The sequence below is a fragment of the Somniosus microcephalus genome, chromosome 7 (assembly GCF_052327205.1).
Source record: "Somniosus microcephalus isolate GS21.2 chromosome 7, FLI_Smic_1.0, whole genome shotgun sequence".
Classification (NCBI taxonomy): domain Eukaryota; kingdom Metazoa; phylum Chordata; class Chondrichthyes; order Squaliformes; family Somniosidae; genus Somniosus; species Somniosus microcephalus.
The window spans coordinates 8,957,611-8,984,405 of NC_140993.1; the positions used below are offsets into that span (position 1 = coordinate 8,957,611).

At 52.0% G+C, this 26,795-nt stretch overlaps 2 protein-coding genes across 3 annotated transcripts in view; one reads left to right on the forward strand and one right to left on the reverse strand.

Moving 5' to 3' along the window:
• Positions 1–26,795, forward strand: part of asic1c (acid-sensing (proton-gated) ion channel 1c) — a 537,225-nt gene that overhangs the window by 284,908 nt on the left and 225,522 nt on the right. The window lies entirely within an intron of this gene.
• LOC147114493 (actin, non-muscle 6.2-like) lies at positions 14,256–19,646 on the reverse strand. The gene is made up of 3 exons (XM_085992202.1): positions 19,540–19,646; positions 19,293–19,441; positions 14,256–16,063 (listed from the first exon to the last, which is right to left on the reverse strand). The coding sequence occupies exons 2-3, from the start codon at positions 19,416–19,418 to the stop codon at positions 15,059–15,061; spliced, it is 1,131 nt and encodes a 376-aa protein (XP_085848328.1). The 5' UTR covers positions 19,419–19,441; positions 19,540–19,646; the 3' UTR covers positions 14,256–15,058.

The following is a 26,795-nucleotide window of genomic DNA, read 5'->3' on the forward strand; positions in this document are numbered from 1 at the left end:
TGGCAGCGCCTCGCATTTTCCTGCGCGCCTCTCTCCCCCGTTGACGCTGCTCGGCTCTTGAACACCGGCTGCGCTCTGCGCGTTTTCCTGCGCGCCTCTCTCCCCCGTTGACGCTGCTCGGCCCTTGAACACCGGCTGCGCTCTGCTCTCTCTCGCCTCTCTCCCCCATTGACGCCGCTCGGTCCTGAACACCGGCTGCGCCCTGTGCGCTCTGCCCTCTCTCTCTCCCCCGTTGACGCTGCTCGGCCTTTTTCTGTGCCGCTCGGTCGGGCTCCAGCCCGTCGCTGTCCGGGAAGGGTCTGCGCAGTACCTGTTGCCAGCCCGTTTCGCTGGACCACCGTGACTGGAAAGCCAAGCCTGGCTCTCGACAGCCTCCTCTGCGATGCTCAAATCTCCGAAGGATGACTGGGCGGTTGCCCGTGGTCGACGCCCGTGCTTCTGGACTCGATCTTCTTCCACTGTTCTCCAGGAGCGAATCCCTGGGAGGTGATGCAGAGTTGCAGGTAGTTTCGAATCTGCTCGTCGCCAATGTTATGTCCGTGCATCTTAATGTTGTGTCCTTCAATAATCAGACAACAGACTGCAGGGAACGATTCAACAGGTGTTTACTGAATGATGGTTACTCTAGAACTAACTGTACAGATCACTACTCAGGGTTTATATACAGGTGTGGTCACTGCCGGTACTACAGTATACAGGAGCTGTAAAAAGTAGTTCTCCCCTTAAAGGTACATGCATTACAGGAGGGACAGTACAGAGGGAGTGCTGCACTGTCGGAGGGACAGTACTGAGGGAGCGCCGCACTGTCCGTGGGGCAGTACTGAGGGAGCGCTGCACTGCCAGAGGGGCAGTACTGAAGGAGCGCTGCACTGCCAGAGGGGCAGTACTGAAGGAGCGCTGCACTGCCAGAGGGGCAGTACTGAGGGAGCGCTGCACTGTGGGAGGGGCAGTACTGAGGGAGCGCTGCACTGTCGGAGGGACAGTACCGAGGGAGCGCTGCACTGTCGGAGGGGCAGTACTGAGGGAGCGCTGCACTGTCGGAGGAACTGTAGTGAGGGAGCGCTGCACTGTTGGAGGGGCAGTTCTGAGGGAGCGCTGCACTGTCGGAGAGGCAGTACTGAGGGAGCGCTGCACTGTCCGTGGGCCAGTACTGAGGGAGCGCTGCACTGCCAGAGGGGCAGTACTGAGGGAGCGCTGCACTGTGGGAGGGGCAGTACTGAGGGAGCGCTGCACTGTCGGAGGGACAGTACCGAGGGAGCACCGCACTGTCGGAGGGGCAGTACTGAGGGAAGGCTGCACTGTCGGAGGGGCAGTACTGAGGGAAGGCTGCACTGTCGGAGGGGCAGTACTGCGGGAGCGCTGCACTGTCGGAGGGGCAGTACTGAGGGAAGGCTGCACTGTCGGAGGGGCAGTACTGCGGGAGCGCTGCACTGTCGGGGGGTCAGTACTGAGGGAGCGCTGCAATGTCGGAGGGGCAGTACTGAGGGAGCGCCGCGCTATCGGAGGGACAGTACTGAGGGAGTGCTGCACTGTCGAAGGGACAGTACTGAGGGAGCGCTGCACTGCCGGAGGGGCAGTACTGAGGGAGCGCCGCACTGTCCGTGGGGCAGTACTGAGGGAGCGCTGCACTGCCAGAGGGGCAGTACTGAGGGAGCGCTGCACAGTTGGGGGGGCAGTACTGAGGGAGTGCTTCACTGTCGGAGGGACAGTACTGAGGGAGCGCTGCACTGTTGGACGACAGTACTGAGGGAGCGTGGCACTGTCGGAGGGACAGTACTGAGGGAGCGCCGCACTGTCGGAGGGACAGTAAAGAGGGAGCACTGCACTGTCGGAGGGGCAGTACTGAGGGAGCGCCGCACTGTCCGTGGGGCAGTACTGAGGGAGCGCTGCACTGTCGGAGGTTCAGTACTGAGGGAGTGCCGCACGGTCGGAGGGGCAGTACTGAGGGAGCGCCGCACTGTCGGAGGTGTTATGTCCGTGTATCTTAATGTTGTGTCCTTCAATAATCAGACAACAGACTGCAGGGAACGATTCAACAGGTGTTTACTGAATGAGGGTTACTCTAGAACTAACTGTACAGATCACTACTCAGGGTTTATATACAGGTGTCGTCACTGCCGGTACTACAGTATACAGGAGCTGTAAAAAGTAGTTCTCCCCTTAAAGGTACATTACAATTCCTCCCCTTTTAGATTAACAGTACCATAACACTCATTTAACAATTAAATATCAAACTAATTACAATTAACACTTTTAACATGTAACATTAGCTGAAATAGTCTATTTATAAATTCAGTCATTGGGGAGGCTTCCTGATCCTTTCTGGATAGCGCCTTTCCCGAGTGTCTTGCTCTTGGTGCGGAGGCGATTCTGGCCCCCTGTCGTCGGTTGGTTCATCAGCTTCCGATGCTACTGTTTCTGGGGTAGATGCTACCTGTACGTCGGGTTCATCACCACGTACGTATGGGCGAGGCACGGGGTTGACTTGTTCCTGTGACTCTAGGATCTGGTCAGCATGGCGTCCCCCGATGCTCTCCCCAACGTCCACTGTGTACATTAGTGGGCCCTGCCGTGTGCATATCGTTCCTGGCTGCCATTTTTCTGTTCGGTAGTCGCTGGCCAAGACTGGTTGCCCTACATTGAAGCTCCTTGTTGGCTTCTCATGGGTGTGCTGGAATTGCTTACTCTCAACATCTCTTCGTACGTTTGGTCTGAGCAAATCCAGGCGAGATCTTAACCTTCGGTTAAAGAACATCATGGCTGGGGCCTGGTTGGTGACTGCATGTGTCGCATTTCTGTAGGCGAACAGGAAATTGTCCACCTTGTGCTGCAGTGGAATGTTGTCATTGTACATAGACTTTATTGCCTTCTTAAAGGTTTGTACGAACCTCTCAGCCAATCCATTTGTGGCTGGATGATACGGGGCGGATGTGTAATGCCTTACCCCATTCCTTTTCATAAATCTTCGAAACTCTTCGGACACAAACTGTGGTCCGTTATCAGAGCAAATCTGCTCTGGCAAGCCGTTCCTGGCAAAAATGGTCCGTAGGACTGCAATAGTTTTCTCCGTGGTGGTGGAGGACATTTTGATCACCTCAGGCCATTTCGAGTGCGCATCCACGGCTATTAAAAACATTGAGTCCATGAATGGACCAGCAAAATCAATATGCACCCGTTGCCATGGAGATGAGGGCCACTCCCATGGGTGTAGAGGGGCATGTGGTGGTGCATTTTGGACCTTCTGGCATCCTGAGCAACTCTTTGTCAGGTCCTCGATTTGCTGATCGATCCCCGGCCACCACACCTAAGCCCTAGCAAGGCTTTTCATTTTCACCCCTCCCAGATGACCTTCATGAAGCTCATTGAGCACTCTCTCCCTTAACTTGGGTGGAATTACCACTCGGGATCCACACATCAAGGTCCCCTGGCATACTGACAGCTGTTCTCTTCTGGATGAGAATGCTGGCAACAGTGAGTCGCCATGTGCTGGCCATCCCTTCACCGTCAAATCATATACCCGAGACAGTGTCGGGTCATTTCGGGTCTCCTTCTCTATACCAGCGTTAGTTACTGGCAAGCATTCAATTAGAGTCGAATGAAATATTTCGACAGGATCCACTGCTGGTGCTTCCTCCGCAGTAGGCAGTGGCAGGCGCGATAGCCCATCAGCGTTTCCATGCTGTTTCGTGCCCTTATACTCGATTTCATATTGGTGCGCCCCTAGAAAAAGGGACCATCTTTGTAGCCATTGCGCAGTCATCACCGGGATGCCCTTCTTTGGATTAAAGATGGAGACAAGTGGTTGGTGGTCAGTCAGCAAGGTGAACTTCTGCCCGTGCAGATAGTGATTCAACTTTTTCACTCCCCACACTAGGCTGAGGGCCTCCCTGTCAATCTGGGCGTAGTTATGCTTGGCTGAGGTTAGTGATCGTGACGCAAAGGCTATTGGCCTCTCTGAGCTGGCCGAGAATTTGTGCGACAGCACCGCTCCAATGCCGTAGGGTGACGCATCACATGCCAACTGAATTGGTAATGCCGGGTTGGAATGGGCCAATACCTCTTTCGACGTGATTAGTGTTTTGCTCTTCTAGAAAGCTCGTCTACATTCGTCACTCCACTTCCATGGCACCCCAGTTTGCAGTAGGGCGTTCAGTGGGTGTAGTATTGTAGACAAATTTGGCAAGAACTTATGGTAGTAGTTTATCAGCCCAAGGAACGACCTCAGTTGTGACACATTTTCCAGTGCTGGAGCCTTGACTACTGCCTCAATCTTCTCTGGGGACTTATGTAACCCCTCTTTATCGATAATGTGGCCAAAATTCGAGATCTGTTTTCTAAAAAACTCGCATTTGGGGCGGTTAGCTCGGAGCCCATATTCCTGCAATCTAGTGAGCACCTGCTCCAGGTTGGCAAGGTGATCACTGTCATTTTCGCCCGTGACCAGGATGTCGTCCAAATAACACTGGGTCCCTGGGATCCCTTGCAGGACTTGTTCCATTGCCCTCTGCCAAATAGCCGGAGCTGATGCTACCCCGAATACCAGCCGGTTGTATTGCTGGAGACCTTTATGGGTGTTAGAGTCATAGAGTCATAGAGTCATAGAGTCATAGAGTAATACAGCACGGATAGAGGCCCTTCGGCCCATCGTGTCCACGCCGGCCATCAAGCCCTGTCTAATCTAATCCCATATTCCAGCATTTGGCCCGTAGCCTTGTATGCTATGGCATTTCAAGTGCACATCCAAATGCTTCTTAAATGTTGTGAGGGTTTCTGCCTCCACAACCCTTTCAGGCAGTGAGTTCCAGACTCCAACCACCCTCTGGGTGAAAAAGTTCTTTCTCAAATCCCCTCTAAACCTCCCGCCCTTTACCTTGAATCTATGCCCCCTAGTTATCGACCCCTCTACTAAGGGAAAAAGCTCCTCAGCATCCATCCTATCTATGCCCCTCATAATTTTGTACACCTCAATCATGTCCCCCCTCAGCCTCCTCAGCTCCAAGGAAAACAAACCCAACCTGCCCAGTCTCTCTTCATAGCTGAAGCGCTCCAGCCCTGGTAACATCCTGGTGAACCTCCTCTGCACCCTCTCTAACGCGATCACATCCTTCCTGTAGTGTGGCGACCAGAACTGCACACAATATTCCAGCTGTGGCCTAACCAGTTTTTTATACAGCTCCATCATAACCTCCTTGCTCTTATATTCAATGCCTCGGCTAATGAAGGCAAGTATCCCATATGCCTTTTTTACCACCTTATCCACCTGTTCCGCCGCCTTCAGGGATCTGTGTACTTGCACACCCAGATCCCTCTGACCCTCCGTCTTGCCTAGGGTCTTTCCATTCATTGTGTATTCCTTTGCCTTGTTAGTCCCCCCAAAGTGCATCACCTCGCACTTTTCCGGGTTAAATTCCATTTGCCACTGTTCCGCCCATCTGACCAACCCATCTATATCGTCCTGCAGACTGAGGCTACCCTCCTCGCTATTTACCACCCTACCAATTTTTGTATCATCCGCGAACTTACTGATCATACCCTTTACATTCATATCCAAGTCATTAATGTAGACCACAAACAGCAAGGGACCCAGCACCGATCCCTGTGGTACCCCACTGGCCACAGGCTTCCAGTCACAAAAACAACCTTCGACCATCACCCTCTGCCTTCTGCCACTAAGCCAGTTTTGTATCCAATGTGCCAAGGCACCCTGGATTCCATGGGCTCTTACCTTCTTGACCAGTCTCCTGTGCGGGACTTTATCGAAGGCCTTACTGAAATCCATGTATACCACATCCACTGCGTTACCCTCATCCACACACCTAGTCACCCCCTCAAAAAATTCAATCAAATTAGTCAGACATGATCTTCCCTTGACAAAGCCATGTTGACTATCCCTGATTAATCCTTGCCTCTCCAAGTGGAGACACATTTTGTCCCTCAGGACTTTTTCCAATAATTTTCCTACCACTGATGTTAGGCTCACTGGCCTGTAGTTCCCCGGTTTTTCCCTACTACCCTTCTTGAATAATGGTACTACATTAGCGGTTCTCCAGTCCTCTGGCACATCCCCTGTGGCCAGAGAGGTCCTGAATATATGTGTTAGAGCCCCCGCAATCTCTTCCTTTGCCTCACACAGCAGCCTGGGATACATTTCATCCGGGCCTGGGGATTTATCCATTTTTAGGCCAGCTAAAACCGCCAATACCTCCCCCCGCTCGATGTTAATATGTTCAAGCATATCACAGTCCCCCCGCCCTATTTCTATGTCTACATCGTCCTTCTCCATAGTGAAAACAGACGCAAAAAATTCATTCAGAACCCCTCCTACATCTTCCGGCTCCACACACAGATTGCCACTTTTGTCCCTAATGGGCCCTATTTTTTCCCTAGTTATCCTCTTACCCTTAATATACTTATAAAACATCTTCGGATTTTCCTTTATTTTGCTTGCCAGTGTTATTTCATGGCCCCTCCTTGATCTCCTAATTTCTTTTTTAAGTATCCCCCTGCACTTTTTGTACTCCTCTAGGGCTTCCTCCGTCTTTAGCCTTTTGTATCTACCAAAAGCCCTCCTTTTTTTCCTAATCCATTCCCGTATATCCCCTGACATCCAAGGTTCCCTGTGGTTTTTGGAACCACCCTTGACCTTTACGGGAACATGTTGCCATTGTATGTTCTCAATCTCCCTTCTGAAAGCCTCCCATTGCTCCGATGCGGATTTTCCTACAAGTAGCTGATCCCAGTCCATTTTGGCCAGATCCTGCCTTATCCTATTAAAATCGGCCTTCCCCCAATTTAGAACCTTTATTTCCGGCCCATCCCTGTCCTTTTCCATGGCCACCTTAAATCTTACCATATTATGGTCACTATCACCAAAGTGCTCACCTACTAGCACTTTTTCCACTTGGCCGGCCACATTCCCGAGAATTAGGTCCAGTACCGCCCCCTCTCTTGTAGGACTTTCTACATGCTGGCTCAAAAAGCTCTCCTGGATGCACTTTAAGAATTCTACACCCTCTGAGCCTTTCACACTCTGACTATCCCAGTTAATATTGGGGAAGTTGAAATCCCCCATTATTATTACCCTATTATTTGCACATTTCTCTGAGATTTGCCTACATATCTGTTCCTCTATCTCCCCCTGACTGTTTGGAGGCCTATAGTACACTCCCAGCAAAGTGCTTGCCCCCTTTTTGTTTTTAAGCTCCACCCATATGGCCTCATTAGGTGTTGCTTGTGAGGTATTTTTTTGATGCTTCTTCTACCTCCATTTGCAGATACGCCTGGGCCAGATCAATCTTAGTGAAGCGCTTCCCTCCAGATAGCGAGGCGAAAATATCTTCAATCCGCGGAAGTGGATATTGTATGTTGTGAAGGACCGGGTTCACTGTTACCATAAAGTCCCCACGGATGCGAACCTTCCTTGGTTCCCCAGGCGTGCTGCTCAACGACTTTTTCATCACAGGGACGATGGGTGTAGCCCACTCGCTCCAGTCTACCTTGGACAGTACACCTGAACGTTCCAGACTCTCCAGCTCTGCTTCGATGGCTGGGCGGATCGCATAAGGTACTGGTCTGGCCTTAAAATATTTTGGGCTTGCGTTTTCTTCAATTTTAATCATCGCTGTCATGCCTTTTAGTGTTCCGAGTCCTTGCTGGAACACTTCTTTCGCGTCAGTTAGGATCTTTGACAGTCGCCCAGGTGTGACGTCGTCGTCCTTTTTGTCAGCCACAGTCAGTGCCTGTATGGAATGCCAATCTAGCTGTATCTTCCGGATCCATTCACGTCCTAGTAGTGGTGGTCCTCCATCTGACAATACATATAGGTCAATTTTTGGTGTTTCCTTGCCGTTACATATAACGTTCACCCTTATTTTTCCTTTGGGGTAGACTTTTACCCCGTATACGTCTTCAAGACAATCTTTGTATCTCTCAAGGGTATATGTAAGAATAGCCGCTTGTAGTCCCTTCGGTTTATGACTGTTAGGGCTGATCCTGTGTCCAATTCCATTTTCACTTGGACTCCTGCTATCTTGAGCGTGACCCAGATAGTTTGGTGATCCTCCGTTTTGATCACATTATGTAGTTTCAGACTACCCAGCTCCTTGCTTCCGGAGTCTGTATCACTCTTCTGTTCGTCTGAACTACTCTCCATCACCTTATGTACCTTCTTGTACTTCTCCTGTGGAGATTTCTTGCTGCTGGTTTTCTTTCCCGACCTGCAGACTCTTGCTATTTGTCCTACTTTTCCACACTGTCTGCACACTCTGTCCTTGAACCAGCAATCATTATGGTCGTGTGTTGTTCTGCCGCAGCGATAGCACTTCACTGTTCCGTATGACATTTCATTTGTGCCATATTCTTGCGGTCTCCGTTGCACCTCTGCAGCGCCCCGTGCTGCTGCTTCATGTAATACTGCAATGCTGAAAGCCTTGTCCAGCGTAAGATCCTTTTCTGATAGAAGCCGTTTCTGGGTACCTTCACTTTGAAGCCCACACACAAACTTGTCCCTTAAAGTATCTGCTAATCCCGTTCCAAACTGGCAGTGTTTCGATAGCTTGCGCAGTTGCGTTAAATACTCAGCATTACTTTCATCTTTATGCTGGTTCCTTTCGTGAAACTTAAATCTTTCTGCTATCAGCAGCGGTGTGGGGTTTAAGTGGTCCTGTAGGATTGACACTATGTTTTCAAAATCCTTTTCTACTGGCTTCTCTGGGGTTACTAGGTTTCGTAGTAAGCCATACGTTTTGGCACCCATTGAATTCAACAATACCAGCGCTTTCTGGCACTTCATTCGCCTTGCAGTATACTTCTATGCGTTTGACATATGTCGTCCACTCTTCGACTTCATTGTCGAACGCTGTGATACTGCCACTCTTCGGCATTTTTGGGTGTGGTTAGACTGGCTTAAAATGGCGTCTCCCGCGCTTTCCTTTCTTCCCCGCTGCGGCTTAAAATGGCGTCTCCCGCGCTTTCCTTTCTTCCCCGCTGCGGCTTAAAATGGCGTCTCCCGTGCTGCTGCCAACGCCGCACTCGACGGTCCTCGTGGCAAATGGCGACGCCCTGTGGGTTTCATGCGATGCTCCTGCGCTGCTGCCAACGCCGCTCTCTGCGGTCCTCGTGGCAATGGCAGCGCCTCGCATTTTCCTGCGCGCCTCTCTCCCCCGTTGACGCTGCTCGGCTCTTGAACACCGGCTGCGCTCTGCGCGTTTTCCTGCGCGCCTCTCTCCCCCGTTGACGCTGCTCGGCCCTTGAACACCGGCTGCGCTCTGCTCTCTCTCGCCTCTCTCCCCCATTGACGCCGCTCGGTCCTGAACACCGGCTGCGCCCTGTGCGCTCTGCCCTCTCTCTCTCCCCCGTTGACGCTGCTCGGCCTTTTTCTGTGCCGCTCGGTCGGGCTCCAGCCCGTCACTGTCCGGGAAGGGTCTGCGCAGTACCTGTTGCCAGCCCGTTTCGCTGGACCACCGTGACTGGAAAGCCAAGCCTGGCTCTCGACAGCCTCCTCTGCGATGCTCAAATCTCCGAAGGATGACTGGGCGGTTGCCCGTGGTCGACGCCCGTGCTTCTGGACTCGATCTTCTTCCACTGTTCTCCAGGAGCGAATCCCTGGGAGGTGATGCAGAGTTGCAGGTAGTTTCGAATCTGCTCGTCGCCAATGTTATGTCCGTGCATCTTAATGTTGTGTCCTTCAATAATCAGACAACAGACTGCAGGGAACGATTCAACAGGTGTTTACTGAATGATGGTTACTCTAGAACTAACTGTACAGATCACTACTCACGGTTTATATACAGGTGTGGTCACTGCCGGTACTACAGTATACAGGAGCTGTAAAAAGTAGTTCTCCCCTTAAAGGTACATGCATTACAGGAGGGACAGTACAGAGGGAGTGCTGCACTGTCGGAGGGACAGTACTGAGGGAGCGCCGCACTGTCCGTGGGGCAGTACTGAGGGAGCGCTGCACTGCCAGAGGGGCAGTACTGAAGGAGCGCTGCACTGCCAGAGGGGCAGTACTGAAGGAGCGCTGCACTGCCAGAGGGGCAGTACTGAGGGAGCGCTGCACTGTGGGAGGGGCAGTACTGAGGGAGCGCTGCACTGTCGGAGGGACAGTACCGAGGGAGCGCTGCACTGTCGGAGGGGCAGTACTGAGGGAGCGCTGCACTGTCGGAGGAACTGTAGTGAGGGAGCGCTGCACTGTCGGAGGGGCAGTTCTGAGGGAGCGCTGCACTGTCAGAGAGGCAGTACTGAGGGAGCGCTGCACTGTCCGTGGGCCAGTACTGAGGGAGCGCTGCACTGCCAGAGGGGCAGTACTGAGGGAGCGCTGCACTGTGGGAGGGGCAGTACTGAGGGAGCGCTGCACTGTCCGTGGGCCAGTACTGAGGGAGCGCTGCACTGCCAGAGGGGCAGTACTGAGGGAGCGCTGCACTGTGGGAGGGGCAGTACTGAGGGAGCGCTGCACTGTCGGAGGGACAGTACCGAGGGAGCGCTGCACTGTCGGAGGGGCAGTACTGAGGGAGCGCTGCACTGTCGGAGGAACTGTAGTGAGGGAGCGCTGCATTGTCGGAGGGGCAGTTCTGAGGGAGCGCTGCACTGTCAGAGGGGCAGTACTGAGGGAGCGCTGCACTGTCGGAGGGGCAGTACTGAGGGAGCGCTGCACTGTCCGTGGGCCAGTACTGAGGGAGCGCTGCACTGCCAGAGGGGCAGTACTGAGGGAGTGCTGCACTGTCAGAGGGGCAGTACTGAGGGAGTGCTGCACTGTCCGTGGGCCAGTACTGAGGGAGCGCTGCACTGCCAGAGGGGCAGTACTGAGGGAGTGCTGCACTGTCAGAGGGGCAGTACTGAGGGAGTGCTGCACTGTCCGTGGGCCAGTACTGAGGGAGCGCTGCACTGCCAGAGGGGCAGTACTGAGGGAGCGCTGCACTGTCGGTGGGGCAGTACTGAGGGAACGCCGCACTGTCGGAGGGGCAGTACTGAGGGAGCGCTGCACTGTCCGTGGGCCAGTACTGAGGGAGCGCTGCACTGTCCGTGGGCCAGTACTGAGGGAACGCCGCACTGTCGGAGTGCTGCACTGTTGGAGGGACAGTACTGAGAGCGCCGCGGGAGCAGATTCAATAACAACTTTCAAAAAGGGAATTGGATAAATACTTGAAAAAAAGAGAAATTTGCAGGGCTATGGGGAAAGAGTGGGACTAATTGGAGAGCTCTTGCAAAGACCCGGCACAGGCAGGATGGGCTGAATGGCCTCCTTCTGTACTGTAAGGTTCTATGGTCTTAAAAGTGGCTGCAGAGATAGTGGATACGTTGGTTGTAATCTACCAAAATTCCCTGGATTCTGGAGAGGTCCCAGCGGATTGGAGAACTGTAAATGTAACTCCCCTATTCAAGAAAGGAGACAGAAAGCAGGAAACTATAGGCCAGTTAGCCTAACACCTGCCATTGGGAGTCCATTATTAAGGAGGTAATAGCAGGAAATTTAGAAAATCATAAGACAATCAAGCAGTCAACAATCAAGCAGGAATGTGCTGATCAGCTGGCTGATGTCTTCACCGCCATCTTCAATCTGTCATTGGCCCAGGCAGTAGTCCCTACATGCTTCAAGACCGCTACCATTATTCCTGTGCCAAAACAAACGGCTGTGACGTGCCTGAACGACTATCGACCTGTCGCACTCACACCCATTATAATGAAGTGTTTCGAGAGACTGGTCTTAGCCCACATCAAAGCCAGTGTTCCCGCCTCTCTTGACCAACACCAGTTTGCCTATCGTGCAAACAGATCAACGGAGGATGCAATCACAACTGCTCTACACTCGGCACTGAATCACCTAGATGGTAAAGAGACCTACATCAGAATGCTGTTCATAGACTACAGCTCAGCATTCAACACTATCGTCCCCAACAAGCTGGCCACCAAACTCCAAACTCTTGGCCTGAACATTTCCCTCTGCAACTGGACCCTGGACTTCCTAACAAACAGACCCCAGTCTGTCAAATTAGGTAACCACACCTCCCCCCCCTGACCCTGAACACGGGGGCCCCACAAGGATGTGTGCTGAGCCCCCTCCTCTACTCCCTCTTCACCCACGACTGTGTAGCTGTTAATGGTTCCAACACCATCATCAAGTTTGCGGATGACACCACGGTAGTAGGCCAGATCACCAACAACTATGAGTCAGCCTACAGGGAGGAGGTCCAGCATCTCGTGAAGTGGTGCGCCGATAACAACCTGGCCCTTAACACCAAGAAAACCAAAGAAATCATTGTGGACTTCAGGAAGTCCAAAGGCTGAAGTCACACCCCCATCCACATCAATGGGGCGGTGGTGGAAAGGGTGGACAGCTTTAAGTTCCTCGGAGTCCACATCACGGAAGCCCTCTCCTCGTCCCTCAACACCTCCTCTCTGGTGAAGAAGGCCCAGCAGCGCCTATATTTCCTAAGGAGGCTGAAGGGATGTAACCGGTCACCCCTGATCCTCTCTAACTTTTACCGCTGCACTATAGAGAGCATCCTGACAAACTGTATCACAGTATGGTATGGCAGCTGTAGCTACTATGACCGGAAAGCCCTGCAGTGGGTAGTCAAAACTGCCCAACGCATTACCGGCACCCAGCTACCAACCATAGAGCACACATACCAGAAACGCTGTCTACGGAGGTCACGGTCCATCATCGAAGACCCTACCCACCCCAGCCGCAGTCTGTTCGCCCTCCTGCCATCTGGGAGGCGCTACAGATGCATTCGCACCCGTACGACCAGATTTAGGAACAGCTTCTTTCCCAGGGCTGTCATCCTACTGAACTCCACAAATAAACTCTAAAGCCTGCACATCTGCCAATGCACTTTATTATGGTTATATTTATGTTAATACACTACAAGCCAAATGTATGTTGAATGTTTAAATGTCTTAATCCAAATGTACGCGCGGGAGCCGCAAGCCTACATTTCGTTGTACTGCACTTGTGCACTAACAATAAAAGTTGTTTTGATTTGACATGGTTTATGAAAGGGAAATCATGTTTGACAAATTTGCTAGAGTTCTTTGAGAATGTAACAAGCAGGGTGGATAAAGGGGAACCAGTAGATGTAGTGTATTTGGATTTCCAGAAGGCATTCGATAAGGTGCCGCACGAAAGGTTAATGCAGAAGATAAGCGCTCCCAGGGTTGGGGAATAATATTTTGATATGGATAGGGGATTGGTTAACTAACAAAGGCAGGATGAATGGGTCATTTTCCAGTTGGCAACCAGTTACTAGTGGGGTGCCACAGGGATCAGTGCTGGGGCTTCAACTATTTACAATCTATATTAATGACTTGGATGAAGGGACCGAGTGTAATGTAGCCAAATTTGCTGATGATACAAAGATAGGTGGGTTTAGCAAGTTGAGGAGGACACAGAATCTGCAAAGGGATATAGACAGGCTAAGTGAGGGGGCAAAAAATTGGCAGATGGAGTATAATGTGGGAAAATAAGGTTATCCACTTTGGAAGAATGAAAAAGCAAATTATTTAAATGGAGAGACTACAAAATGCTACAGTACAGAGGGATCTAGTACATGAAACAAAGTTAGCATGCAGGTACAGCAAGTAATTAGGAAGGCTAGTGGAATGTTGGCCTTTATTGCAAAGGGAATGGAACATAAAAGTAGGGAAGTCTTGATACAACTGTACAGGGCGCTGGTGAGAGACCACACCTAGAGTACTGCGTACAGTTTTGGTCTCCTTATTTAAAGGAAGAAATTGGAGGCAGTTCAGAGAAGGTTCACTAGGTTGATTCCTGGGATGGAAGGGCTGTCTTGAGGAAAGGTTGAACCTATACTCGTTGGAGTTAAGAATGAGGGGTGATCTTATTGAAACATAAGATACTAAGGGGACTCAATTAGGTAGATGCAGAGAAGATGTTTCCCCTCATGGGGGTCTCCAGAACTAGGGGGCATAGTTTCAGAATAAGGGGTCACCCATTTAAGACAGAGGAGGAGGAATTTTTCAGAGGGTCATGAATCTTTGGAATTCTCTTCCCCAGAGAGCTGTGGAGGCGGAGTCATTGAATATATTGAAGGCGGAGATTGAGATATTTGAACTACAAGGGAGTCGAGGGGTACGGGGAGAGAGTGCGGGAAAGGGGCGTGGTGGCCAAGATTGGATCAGCCATGATCTTATAGAATGGCAGAGCAGGCGCTAGGGCCGATTCCTATTATGTTCTTATGGAAAAAGGGTCATGCACTCTCAGCATTCATTCATTGATGGCAGTTATACACAAATGACTGTCCAAATACATTTTATTCACAGTTCCATTCACAGTTCCAGAATGTTGTGCAATAACTGGGCAGGTGGAAAATACAAGACATTGTTTACAACACATTAAGTTATTAACACCAAGGAACCTCAGTAGAGGTAGGGAGCAAACAGTTCAGGAGATAAACCTTCTCACCATTCCCCATAAACCAGTTAAAAGCCCCAATCTCCCATCACAAGCTACTACCATCACACCAGCAACTTCTCAGAAGGGATAGACATTCAATATGAAGCCTCACAAAAAGCAAGATACTCAAATACATACAAGATTACTGTAGCAAAGGTTCAGACTGGAAACCATCCAGGAACAGTGGACCTGCTCAAGGGGAGATTTGGGACCTCAAGGCCACAAACCCAATGGGATCTGCAGAATTCAAACCTTGAACTTTTCTCCAACTCCCATCATCAAGACTACCAGGATGGTTGAGGGCAAACTAGATGGACCTTGGTCGTTTTTCAATTTACCAGGATAGAAGGGGGGGGGGGGGGGGGGGGGGTGTAAAACCTGAACATTTCTCCCAGGAACCTCAGGACTACCTCCCAATAAAACATTCTAGGGTCAAAGTAAAGAATTCCGTTCTTCAACTCTTCTTGTACCAAAGCCAACATTGGAGACCATAAGAAAGTCAAAACTGATAACATTTGCGTTTTGGGCCTTTGCCTGCGATTGATATCAGCCAGTCAGCCAGCATCTGCTGAGAAATTAAAGTGACATTTCAGGTATAAATTAATTAGTCAAGCCCAAATCAGTTCTGAGCCCTACAGCACATTAGAAGCACTTGCGATGGACTATGGAGGGCCCAGACTCATCGTACTCCTGCTTACTGATCCACATTTGCTGGAAGGTGGAGAGAGAAGCCAAGATGGATCCTCCGATCCACACTGAATACTTCCTCTCGGGCGGAGCAATGATCTTAATCTTCATTGAGCTCGGAGCCAAGGCTGTGATTTCCTTCTGCATCCGATCAGCGATACCTGGGAACATGGTGGAACCACCAGACAAGACAGTGTTAGCATACAGATCCTTCCTAATGTCTACATCACATTTCATGATGCTGTTGAAACAGGTCTCATGGAGCCCACAAGATTCCATCCCAATGAAGGAGGGTTGGAAGAGGGTTTCTGAGCACCTGAAACGCTCATTGCCGATGGTGATGACTTGGCCATCAGGGAGCTCGTAACTTTTCTCTAAGGATGAGGAAGAGCTAGCCGTCTGCATCTCAGATTCAAAATCTAAGGCCACATAGGAAAGTTTCTCCTTGATGTCACGCACGATCTCCCTCTCAGCTGTGGTTGTGAAGGAGTACCCACGTTCAGTCAGGATCTTCATCAAGTAGTCAGTGAGATCCCGGCCAGCCAGGTCTACTCGCAGGATGGCATGAGGCAAGGCGTACCCTTCATAGATTGGCACAGTGTGGGACACACCATCACCAGAATCTAGCACAATGCCAGTTGTGCGGCCAGAGGCGTACAAGGACAGCACAGCTTGAATGGCAACATACATGGCTGGCGTGTTGAAGGTCTCAAACATGATCTGGGTCATCTTCTCCCGGTTGGCTTTGGGGTTGAGAGGTGCCTCTGTGAGGAGAACAGGATGCTCCTCTGGGGCCACTCGCAGCTCATTGTAGAAGGTGTGGTGCCAGATCTTCTCCATGTCATCCCAGTTGGTCACAATCCCATGCTCGATGGGGTACTTCAGGGTCAGAATCCCTCTCTTGCTCTGGGCTTCATCACCAACATAACTGTCCTTCTGACCCATTCCCACCATCACACCCTAGAATGGGGAATAAAGCAAAAGATGAAACATGCCATCAGGAGTTAGAGGAGCTTTACTCAGAATTATACACAGGAGGAGGTCACTACTATTGAATCTGTAGCCACCATCCCTTCCACACGTTGCACAAGGTTTTCTCAAATCACCACTGGTTCTGCTAATGACCTTCTGTGCCCTCTGGTCATCGACCCCCCTCAGCCAATTTTTTTTTTATTTTTAAGTTATATAAATGCAGCGAGTTTGATCTGGAATGCGCTGCCTGAAAGGGCAGTGGAAGCAGATGCGACAGTAACTTTCAAAGTGGAATTGGATAAATACAAGGAGAAAAAATTTGTTGGGCTATGGGGAAAGAGCAGAGGAGAGATTAATTGAATAGCTGAGCCAAAGAGCCGGCCTCCTTCTGTGCTGTATCATTCTACGATTCTATGAACATCAGGATCCCTATGGCGACCAGATTAGGAGGATTGAAGTTTTCCTCCCTCACTGTGGATGGTGCAAGCCCAGATCTGGGTGTTGGCTCAAATTCCATTGCAACAGGAACTGCGATGCTCTTCTGCAGAGCTTACTGCAAGATCAGAGTGATCAAGGCACTGGGTGGGGTGAGGCTTAAGGAGCTGACAAGCAAGTTTATTGTCTCCAGCCTTGAATGGTCTGATGGTTAAAATACAGGGATTGAGAATTAAGCCACTCCCCACACACAAAGCAAGAGACTTCTTCATGGTCAGGCTGTGGGAGTCGCTGGCAAGGCCAGCATTCATTGCCCATTTGTGGGACTGGCGAAGGAGGGCGGGAGATTCTCAGCTGCCGAGGTTCAATCTTCCACCTCTCCAATAAAGGAGGCAACAAAATGAACCATCATTCATCACACTGATTTGTGGGATTTGCTCTGTACAGAATGGCTGCTGTGTTGGCCTTGACACCAAGGTGCAAAGTATTCTAGGATATTGGGAGAGGTGATAAAAGGTCTCATCCAAACACTTCCCCCAACCAAATACCACAAACATTTTTGAGACAGCGGGAGGCCATGAAAGGCACTATATAAATGAAAGTCTTTTCTATACAGAGTTCCATGGGTGGGTATAGCACCCTACTTCACCCACGTGAAGTTCCCACAGCAAGTGACAAAATACTTAACCACAGCCCAACCCGGCTCTTGAACAATGCCCACCAACAGGATGTCGCTGGAGGCTCAACTCAATTTCCCCTCCCCTCGAGCACAGGAGCAGTTTTCATTGTAACTCCAATACCTCAAGCAGTGATCAAACCAGCCATTGTATCTCCACAGTTCAATGTTACACAAGGTGGACACTAAATAGAGCATAAACAAAAAAGCAAGGCAGCACAGGCACGATGGGCCCCCTTCTGTGCAGAGAGATTCGATGCCAAATACATGAGTGCTAACCACATCACCTGACATTAAAGCACCAGAGACTGTTTCTTAATTAAAAAACAAACAAGTTTCCATGTACAACCAGACCGATTGTCTCCACATTCTGAGCACTGCCAAAAGAGAAAATCCTCTTTCTACTTCCCATCCACCCCAGGAAGCTGTTGGGTTCGGATTGTCATTCAGAACCCATCTTTAGGGAATGAAACCGGCCGTCCTTACCCAGTCTGACCCGTGACACATCAACTAGGGATGGCCAATAAATGACAGTATTACCAGCGACGCCCAGATCCTGGGAATAACTGAAAGCAATAGGATTTAGTTGAAATGTGGCAGCGGTGAGGGAGCAGCGTCAATGACAGAGGTACACAGCGATAGCACCTCTGGTCTTTCTGGGATGAGTCCAGGGGAAGGGAGGTTGGAACAAGGAGCACAACAGCAGAGCAGAAAGGGTCAGCATCTAAACATTGCAGAGGGGTCAGGGATGGAAACCTGGAGGGGGGGGTCCGAGGTGATTCAGACACCCTGGCCACCAGCCAGCTTTGCTGCAGCCATGTCATCGTGAAACAGCCAGTTTTTGCTACCGTGGCATCTATTGACACGGCAGTGGGCCAACTTGATTCCTTTATCATACAACCTTTAAAAAAACCACACTTACATTGCAGCAAGGTTCAATCAAATCCCTGCCACAGCAAGACCAGAATATCATCCTGGAAACAATCAGAAATTTACAGTACAGAAGGAGGCCACTCTGCCCATCTTGTCCGTGCCGGCCGACAAAGCTCTCCAGCTGGACCCATTTTCCAGCTCTTGGTCCGTAGCCCTGTAGGTTACGGCACTTCAAGTGCCTATCCAAGTACAAGTACTTTTTAAATGTACTGAGGGTTTCTGCCTCGACCACCCTCCCAGACCCCTGCCACCCTCTGGGTGAAAAAAGTTTAACGCTCCTCTAATCCTTCTACCAACTACTTTAAATCTGTGCCCCCCAGTTACTGATCTCTCTGCTAAGGGAAATAGGTCCTTCCTAGCCACACTCTCTCAGCCCCTCAATTTTATACACCTCAATTAAATCTCCCCGCAGCCTCCTCTGTTCCAAAGAAAACAACCCCAGTCTATCCAATCTTTCCTCACAGCTAAAATTCCCCAGCCCAGGCAACATACTCGTAAATCTCCTCTGTACCCTCACAATCACATCCTTCCTGTAAACACTCCTCACATTTGATGCACAGAACAATCAAATCCAACACCCAGCAAAACACAGGGCTCCCATCACCAAATGGTACAACTGAAGTTGGCCAGAGAGTTAGCAACCGCACTCACTTCTCTCCCCCCCACACCACTCAATACAATACAATAATACAAATCGCTTTATTGGCATGATAAGGTACATCTTATGTTGCCAAAGCATCAAAATACATTTATGGTTGAACACATAAACGCGGTTCCATTCATACAGTGTATAAACAGGTATATCCCTGAGTTTATAAATATATTTTCGCCTTGTTTATATATACACTCTTGTCTTAGTTTACTGGTTGTCCCTCTGTTCATGGCAAGCTGTAACATAGTGTGCCGCCAGTGTTACACAGCTTCTCTCCTCCCCCAGTAGGAATGGGAGTTTTTGGTTGTCACTCCTCCCACCACACGGAGCAGGCTTCATTCTGGCAGAAGGCTCATCAGAACAGCTCCAGACAGGAGAAATCAATCCCAGGCCTTCAAGCAAGCAGTTTAACAAAGCCTGCATCCAAATCTTTTGACAGAGAGAAGGAGTTGCTCCAGAACTAGGTCATTGCCCTCTCTCCGTACACTAAACAGGTCAACACTTTTCACTGAAGGACTCACCTGGTGACGGGGCCGCCCCACGATGGAGGGGAACACAGCCCTGGGGGCATCATCCCCCGCAAACCCAGCCTTACACATCCCAGAGCCATTGTCCACCACCAGAGCTGCAATCTCATCATCTGCCATAGCTTAGAATCTGTGGGAAGTGACTGAAACAGAGACAGGAAAAACCCATTAATAGGGACACAAGAACACACAACACATTTCAGGCCAACTAGTCACCAAATGAAAGCCAGTCTCCCTCTACCTTCTGACAGAGAATGCAATCCAACTCCTGATCCCAAACTGCACATACACAAGACAGTGGCCCCACCTCACCCCTTATAGAGCACCAGACTCCACCCACATTCCTATCACATGAGTCAGCCCACCAATGAGATTTAGGGGGCGGAGCCAAAACCAGCCACTGTGGCTCAGGGGGCGGAGTTCAGACCAAGGGAGACAACCCAATCATTCAATTTATTTTTAACTTCTTGGCATTATTCACACTTTGAAACATAAACTTTTGCCTCCTTTTGTTAATTATTTTCAGTATGAATTAATATTCGCCGTCAGATTTAACCATTTCCCTCCTTCTCAGGTGATGGCTCAGGCTCGGTAACCATTCCCCAGGATACAGAGCAACAACAACTTGTATTCATATAGCGCCTAAAACGTAGTACATAAGAACATACGTAGTAAAACGTCCCAAGGTGTTTCACAGGAACGCTTTCGAACAACGTTTGACACCGAGCCACAGAAGGAGAAAGTGCGCATGCGCGGAATTTTGAATGGCCCGTGCAGCCCGTTAAAGGGACCACGCGAGCCAAAATAATTAAGAGGGAAGATTGGTTGTAGGGCTGGAGGAGGTTACAGAGATAGGGAGGGGTCTAGGGCTGGGGGAGGTTACAGAGATAGGGTGGGGCGAGGGGTGTAGGAGGTTACAGAGATACGGAGGGGTGAGGGGTGTAGGGCTGGAGGAGGTTACAGAGATAGGGAGGGGTCTAGGGCTGGGGGAGGTTACAGAGATAGGGTGGGGCGAGGGGTGTAGGAGGTTACAGAGATATGGAGGGGCGAGGGGTCTAGGGCTGGGGGAGGTTACAGAGATAGGGTGGGGCGAGGGGTGTAGGAGGTTACAGAGATACGGAGGGGCGAGGGGTGTAGGGCTGGGGGAGGTTACAGAGATAGGAAGGGGTGAGGGGTGTAGGGCTGGAGGAGGTTACAGAGATAGGGAGGGGTGAGGGGTGTAGGGCTGGAGGAGGTTACAGAGATAGGGAGGGGCGAGGGATGTAGGGTTGGAGGAGGTTACAGAGATAGGAAGGGGTGAGGGGTGTAGGGCTGGGGGAGGTTACAGAGATAGGGAGGGGTGAGGGGTCTAGGGCTGGAGGAGGTTACAGAGATAGGGAGGGGTGAGGGGTGTAGGGCTGGAGGAGGTTACAGAGATAGGGAGGGGTGAGGTGTGTAGGGCTGGAGGAAGTTACAGAGATAGGGATGGGCGAGGGATGTAGGGTTGGAGGAGATTACAGAGATAGGAAGGGGTGAGGTCATGGAGGGATTTGAATTTTCAAATCGAGGCATTGCTTAACCAGGAGCCAATGTAGGTCAGCGAGCCCACAAGGGATGATGGAAGAATGGGACTTGAAGCAGGAGACCAGACCCCACCTCAACTGTCTGACACATGTGGACCGGAAGGTCCGAGCTTTGATCTCCATTTTGTGTTCAGTTAACTCAGACAAGGCAAGCTGCAGGTGGGCCTGGAGAGGAGCCCAGTCACCCAGAGCGAGTGAGGGGGAAATAGATCGCAGGGCTGTTGACCGCAATCCAGCAAACCCTGCTGGAAAGTGTGTCCCTCGATTGGTCGAATAGCCTAGCAATATTCGCCATCTAGGCTCTCAAGAAAGAAATAACTACTCATGCTAGATTCCTGGTGGGGTTCAAAAATGCCCATGTACCCAGCCAGTGGCTCAGTGGGTAGCACCCTCACCAATGGTGGAGCGATGGAAAGGTTGAAGGTTGTGGGTTCAAGTCCCACTCCAGAGACTTAGCACAAAAATCTAGGCTGACACTCCCAGTGCAGTACTGAGGGAAGGCTGCACTGTCGGAGGGGCAGTGCTGAGGGAGTGCTGCACTGTCGGAGGGACAGTACTGAGGGAGCGCCGCACTGTCGGAGGGACAGTACTGCGGGAGTGCCGCACTGTCGGAGGGGCAGTACTGAGGGAGCGCCGCACTGCCGGAGGGACAGTACTGAGGGAGTGCTGCACTGTCGGAGGGGCAGTACTGAGGGAGTGCTGCACTGTCGGAGGAACAGTACTGAGGGAGCGCCGCACTGCCGGAGGGACAGTACTGCGGGAGTGCTGCACTGTCGGACGGGCGGTACTGAAGGAGCGCCGCACTGTCGGAGGGACAGTACTGCGGGAGTGCCGCACTGTCGGAGGGGCGGTACTGAGGGAGTGCTGCACTGTCGGAGGGGCAGTACTGTGGGAGTGCTGCACTGTCGGAGGAACAGTACTGAGGGAGCGCCGCACTGCCGGAGGGACAGTACTGCGGGAGTGCTGCACTGTCGGAGGGGCGGTACTGAAGGAGCACCGCACTGTCGGAGGGACAGTACTGCGGGAGTGCCGCACTGTCGGAGGGGCGGTACTGAGGGAGCGCCGCACTGTCGGAGGGACAGTACTGTGGGAGTGCTGCACTGTCGGAGGGACAGTACTGAGGGAGCGCTGCACTGTCGGAGGGACGGTACTGAGGGAGCGCTGCACTGTCGGAGGGGCGGTACTGAGGGAGCGCTGCACTGTCGGAGGGGCGGTACTGAGGGAGTGCTGCACTCTCGGAGGGGCAGTACTGAGGGAGTGCTGCACTGTCAGAGGGGCAGTACTGAGGGAGCGCCGCACTGTCGGTGGGACAGTACTGAGGGAGTGCTGCACTGTCGGAGGGACAGTACTGAGGGAGCGCCACACTGCCGGAGGGACAGTACTGCGGGAGTGCTGCATTGTCGGAGGGGCGGTACTGAAGGAGCGCCACACTGTCGGAGGGACAGTACTGAGGGAGTGCTGTACTGTCGGAGGGGCAGTACTGAGGGAGCGCCGCACTGTCGGAGGGGCAGTACTGAGGGAGCGCTGCACTGTCAGAGGGGCGGTACTGAGGGAGCGCTGCACTGTCGGAGGGGCGGTACTGAGGGAGCGCTGCACTGTCGGAGGGGCAGTACTGAGGGAGTGCTGCACTCTCGGAGGGGCAGTACTGAGGGAGTGCTGCACTGTCAGAGGGGCATTACTGAGGGAGCGCCGCACTGTCGGAGGGGCAGTACTGAGGGAGCGCCGCACTGTCGGAGGGGCAGTACTGAGGGAGCGCTGCACTGTTGGAGGGGCAGTACTGAGGGAGCGCCGCACTGTCGGAGGGGCAGTACTGAGGGAGTGCTGCACTCTCGGAGGGGCAGTACTGAGGGAGTGCTGCACTGTCAGAGGGGCAGTACTGAGGGAGCGCCGCACTGTCGGAGGGGCAGTACTGAGGGAGCGCTGCACTGTCGGAGGGGCAGTACTGAGGGAGCGCCGCACTGTCGGAGGGGCAGTACTGAGGGAGCGCCGCACTGTCGGAGGGGCAGTACTGAGGGAGTGCTGCACTCTCGGAGGGGCAGTACTGAGGGAGTGCTGCACTGTCAGAGGGGCAGTACTGAGGGAGCGCCGCACTGTCGGAGGGGCAGTACTGAGGGAGCGCTGCACTGTCGGAGGGGCAGTACTGAGGGAGCGCCGCACTGTCGGAGGGGCAGTACTGAGGGAGCGCTGCACTGTCGGAGGGGCAGTACTGAGGGAGCGCTGCACTGTCGGAGGGGCCGTCTTTCAGATGAGACGTTGAACTGAGGCCCTGTCTGCTCTCTCAGGTGGACGTAAAAGATCCCATGGCATTATTTTGAAGAAGAGCAGGGGAGTTATCCCCAGTGTCCTGGGCAATATTTATCCCTCAATCAATGTCACTACAAACAGATTATCTGATCATTATTACATTGCTGTTTGTGGGAGCTTGCTGTGTTCAAATTGTTCCGTGCCATTCACAACTCCTCAGATAATGAAGCAGTCCATGCCCACATGCAACAAGACCTGGACGACAGTCAGGCTTGGGCTGATAAGTGGCAGGTAACATTCGCGCCACTAAAGTGCCAGGCAATGACTTTCTCCAACAAGCGAGAGTCCAACCACCGCCCTTGACATTCAACGGCATTACTATAGCCGAATCCCCCACCATCAACATCCTGGGGGTCACCATTGACCAGAAACTTAACTGGACCAGCCACATAAATACAGTGGCAACAAGAGCAGGTCAGAGGCTGGGTATTCTGCGGCGAGTGTCTCACCTCCTGACTCCCCAAAGCCTTTCCACCATCTACAAGGCACAAGTAAGGAGTGTGATGGAATACTCTCCACTTGCCTGGATGAGTTGCAGCTCCAACAACACTCAAGAAGCTCGACACCATCCAGGACAAAGCAACCCGCTTGATTGGCACCCCATCCACCACCTTAAACATTCACTCCCTCCACCACTGGCGCACCGTGGCTGCAGTGTGTACCATCTATAAGATGCACTGCAGCAACTCGCCCAGGCTTCTTCGGCAGCACCTCCCAAACCCGCGAACTCTTCCACCTAGAAGAACAAGGGCAGCAGGTGCATGGGAACACCACCACCTCCAAGTTCCCCTCCAAGTCACACACCACCCTGACTTGGAAATATATCACTGATCCTTCATCGTCGCTGGGTCAAAATCCTGGAACTCCCTCCCAAACAGCACTGTGGGAGCACCTTCACCACACGGACTGCAGCGGTTCAAGAAGGCGGCTCACCACCACCTTCTCGAGGGCAATTAGGGATGGGCAATAAATGCCAGCGACGCCTACATCCCATGAACGAATATTTTTTTAAAATTGGCTGCCATGTTTCCTACATTACAACAGTGACTACACTCCAAAAGTACTTCATTGGCTGTAAAGCGCTTTGGAACGTCCGGTGGTCGTGAAAGGCGCCAAAGGAATGCAAGTCTTTCTTTTACGTGTCAGCCCCTCAAGGAGAGGAGGGGAGGAGCAGGGAGCCTCAGTACAATGGGAACACCATGATGAAAAGCTACCAGCACACCAAGGGTTGAACCACACACATTCCTCTCTCTGACATCGCAGGCTGCAGTGAATTTACCTTATTTGGTCATTAACCTGCAGAGCTTTCTCAGCCACACCTTGGTATTTAAAGGGACAGGCTTACAGCAAGCACCTAGCTGGCTTTCATCGGGATCCTCCAGTCCCAGGGAGTCACCCCCTGTTTAGATCACAACAACAAAGTTAAAACAGGGCGTGGGGTCGAGCGACTGCCTCTCGCACGAGCAAATAGAACTCTTTCTTTGTCATTCACTCTCGGGATGAGGGCGTTGCTGGCAAGGCCGGCATTTATTGCCCATCCCTAATCGCCCCTTGAGGAGATGGTGGTGAGCCGCCTTCTTGAACCGCTGCAGTCCGTGTTTGTCGCAGTTTGCTGGGACTGAGGGGCTTGCACGGCCTCTTCAGAGGGCAGTTGGGAGTCAAACACGTTGGTGTGGGACCGGAGTCACCTACGGTCTACTACCCTCTCCTGACATCTACCCTAATTCAACCCTTGTGTAACTTATAGGCACGACCTCTGGTCCTCCTTAATCTGTCTAATTGAAATAATCAGTCAATATGAACACAGTCTAGTCCCTACAAACCGCCCCCCCACCCCGAGATCTCGGCGCTCCTCCAATTCTGGCCCCTTGTCCATCCCCGCTATCCATCGCTCCACCATTGGCGGCCGTGCCTTCGGCTGCCTGGGCCCTAAGCTCTGGAATTCCCTCCCTAAACCTCTCCTCCTCTCTCCCCTTTAAATCGCTCCTTAAAACCTCCCTCTTTGGCCAAGCTTTTGGTCACCTGTCTTAATATCTCCTTATGTGGCTCGGTGTCAAAGTTTGTTTGATAATCGCTCCTGTGAAGCGCCCTGGGACGTTTTACTACGTTAAAGGCGCTAAATAAATGGGAGTTGTTGATGTTCATTATTTTAAGCGTCTAGAATCATAGAGCACAGAAAGAGGCCATTCGGCCCATCGTGCCTGTGCCGGCTCTTTGAACGAGCTCTCCAATCAGTCCCACTCCCCTCTGCTCTTCCCCCACAGTCCTGCAAATTTTTCCTTTTCAAGTATTTATCCAATTCTCCTTTTTGAAAGTTCTTATTGAATCTGCTTCCACCACCCTTTCAGGCAGCACGTTCCAGATCACAACCATTCGCTGCGTAAAGAACATTCTCCTCATCTCCCCCTCTGGTTAATTTGACAATTATTTGCCCGTACGCTTAGCATTTCCAAAGTAGACAGACCCAGAATTTTAAAGCCATCTCAGTAACTACGGAGTTTTAAGCTGACCTCAGGATGTCTCAAAGGGCTTTTCAGCTAATACTGAACTTTTTGTAATATATGAAATGCAGAAGCCAATCTGCACACAGCAAAGTCCCACAAACAGCAATGTGATCATCACCAGACCATCGGTTCCAGTAACGGACACCAGGGAGAATTGCCCCTGCTCTTCTTTGAATAACGCTGTGCGATCATTTACCAATGATCAGAAATATCTATCAAATTGCCCATATTCTAAGTGAGAGGGCAGACGGGGCCTCAGTTTAACGTCTCATCCGAAAGACGACCCCATCCGACAGTGCAGCGCTCCCTCAGTACTGCCCCTCCGACAGTGCAGCACTCCCTCAGTACTGTCCCTCCGACAGTGCGGCGCTCCCTCAGTACTGTCCCTCCGACAGTGCGGCGCTCCCTCAGTACTGCCCCTCCGACAGTGCGGCACTCCCTCAGTACTGCCCCTCCGACAGTGCAGCACTCCCTCAGTACTGCCCCTCCGACAGTGCAGCACTCCCTCAGTACTGCCCCTCCGACAGTGCAGCACTCCCTCAGTACTGTCCCTCCGACAGTGCGGCGCTCCCTCAGTACTGCCCCTCCGACAGTGCGGCGCTCCCTCTGTACTGCCCCTCCGACAGTGCGGCACTCCCTCAGTACTGACTCTCCGACAGTGCGGCGCTCCCTCTGTACTGCCCCTCCAACAGTGCGGCGCTCCCTCAGTACTGACTCTCCGACAGTGCGGCGCTCCCTCAGTACTGCCCCTCCGACAGTGCGGCGCTCCCTCAGTACTGCCCCTCTGACAGTGCGGCGCTCCCTCAGTACTGCCCCTCCGACAGTGCGGCGCTCCCTCAGTACTGCCCCTCCGACAGGGAGGCACTCCCTCAGTACTGCCCCTCCGACAGTGCAGCGCTCCCTCAGTGCTGCCCCTCCAACAGTGCAGTGCTCCCTCAGTACTGCCCATCCGACAGTGCGGCGCTCCCTCAGTACTGACTCTCCGACAGTGCAGCGCTCCCTCAGTACTGACTCTCCGACAGTGCGGCACTCCCTCAGTACTGACTCTCCGACAGTGCGGCGCTCCCTCAGTACTGCCCCTCCAACAGTGCAGTGCTCCCTCAGTACTGCCCATCCGACAGTGCGGC

Excerpts from the sequence above, each read along its gene's own strand:
- LOC147114493 (XM_085992202.1), bottom strand. The coding sequence starts at position 19,418 with ATGGCAGATGATGAGATTGCAGCTCTGGTGGTGGACAATGGCTCTGGG. Across the intron at positions 16,064-19,292 it reads TGGGGCGGCCCCGTCACCAG|GGTGTGATGGTGGGAATGGG; the intron begins GTGAGTCCTTCA and ends TCCCCATTCTAG.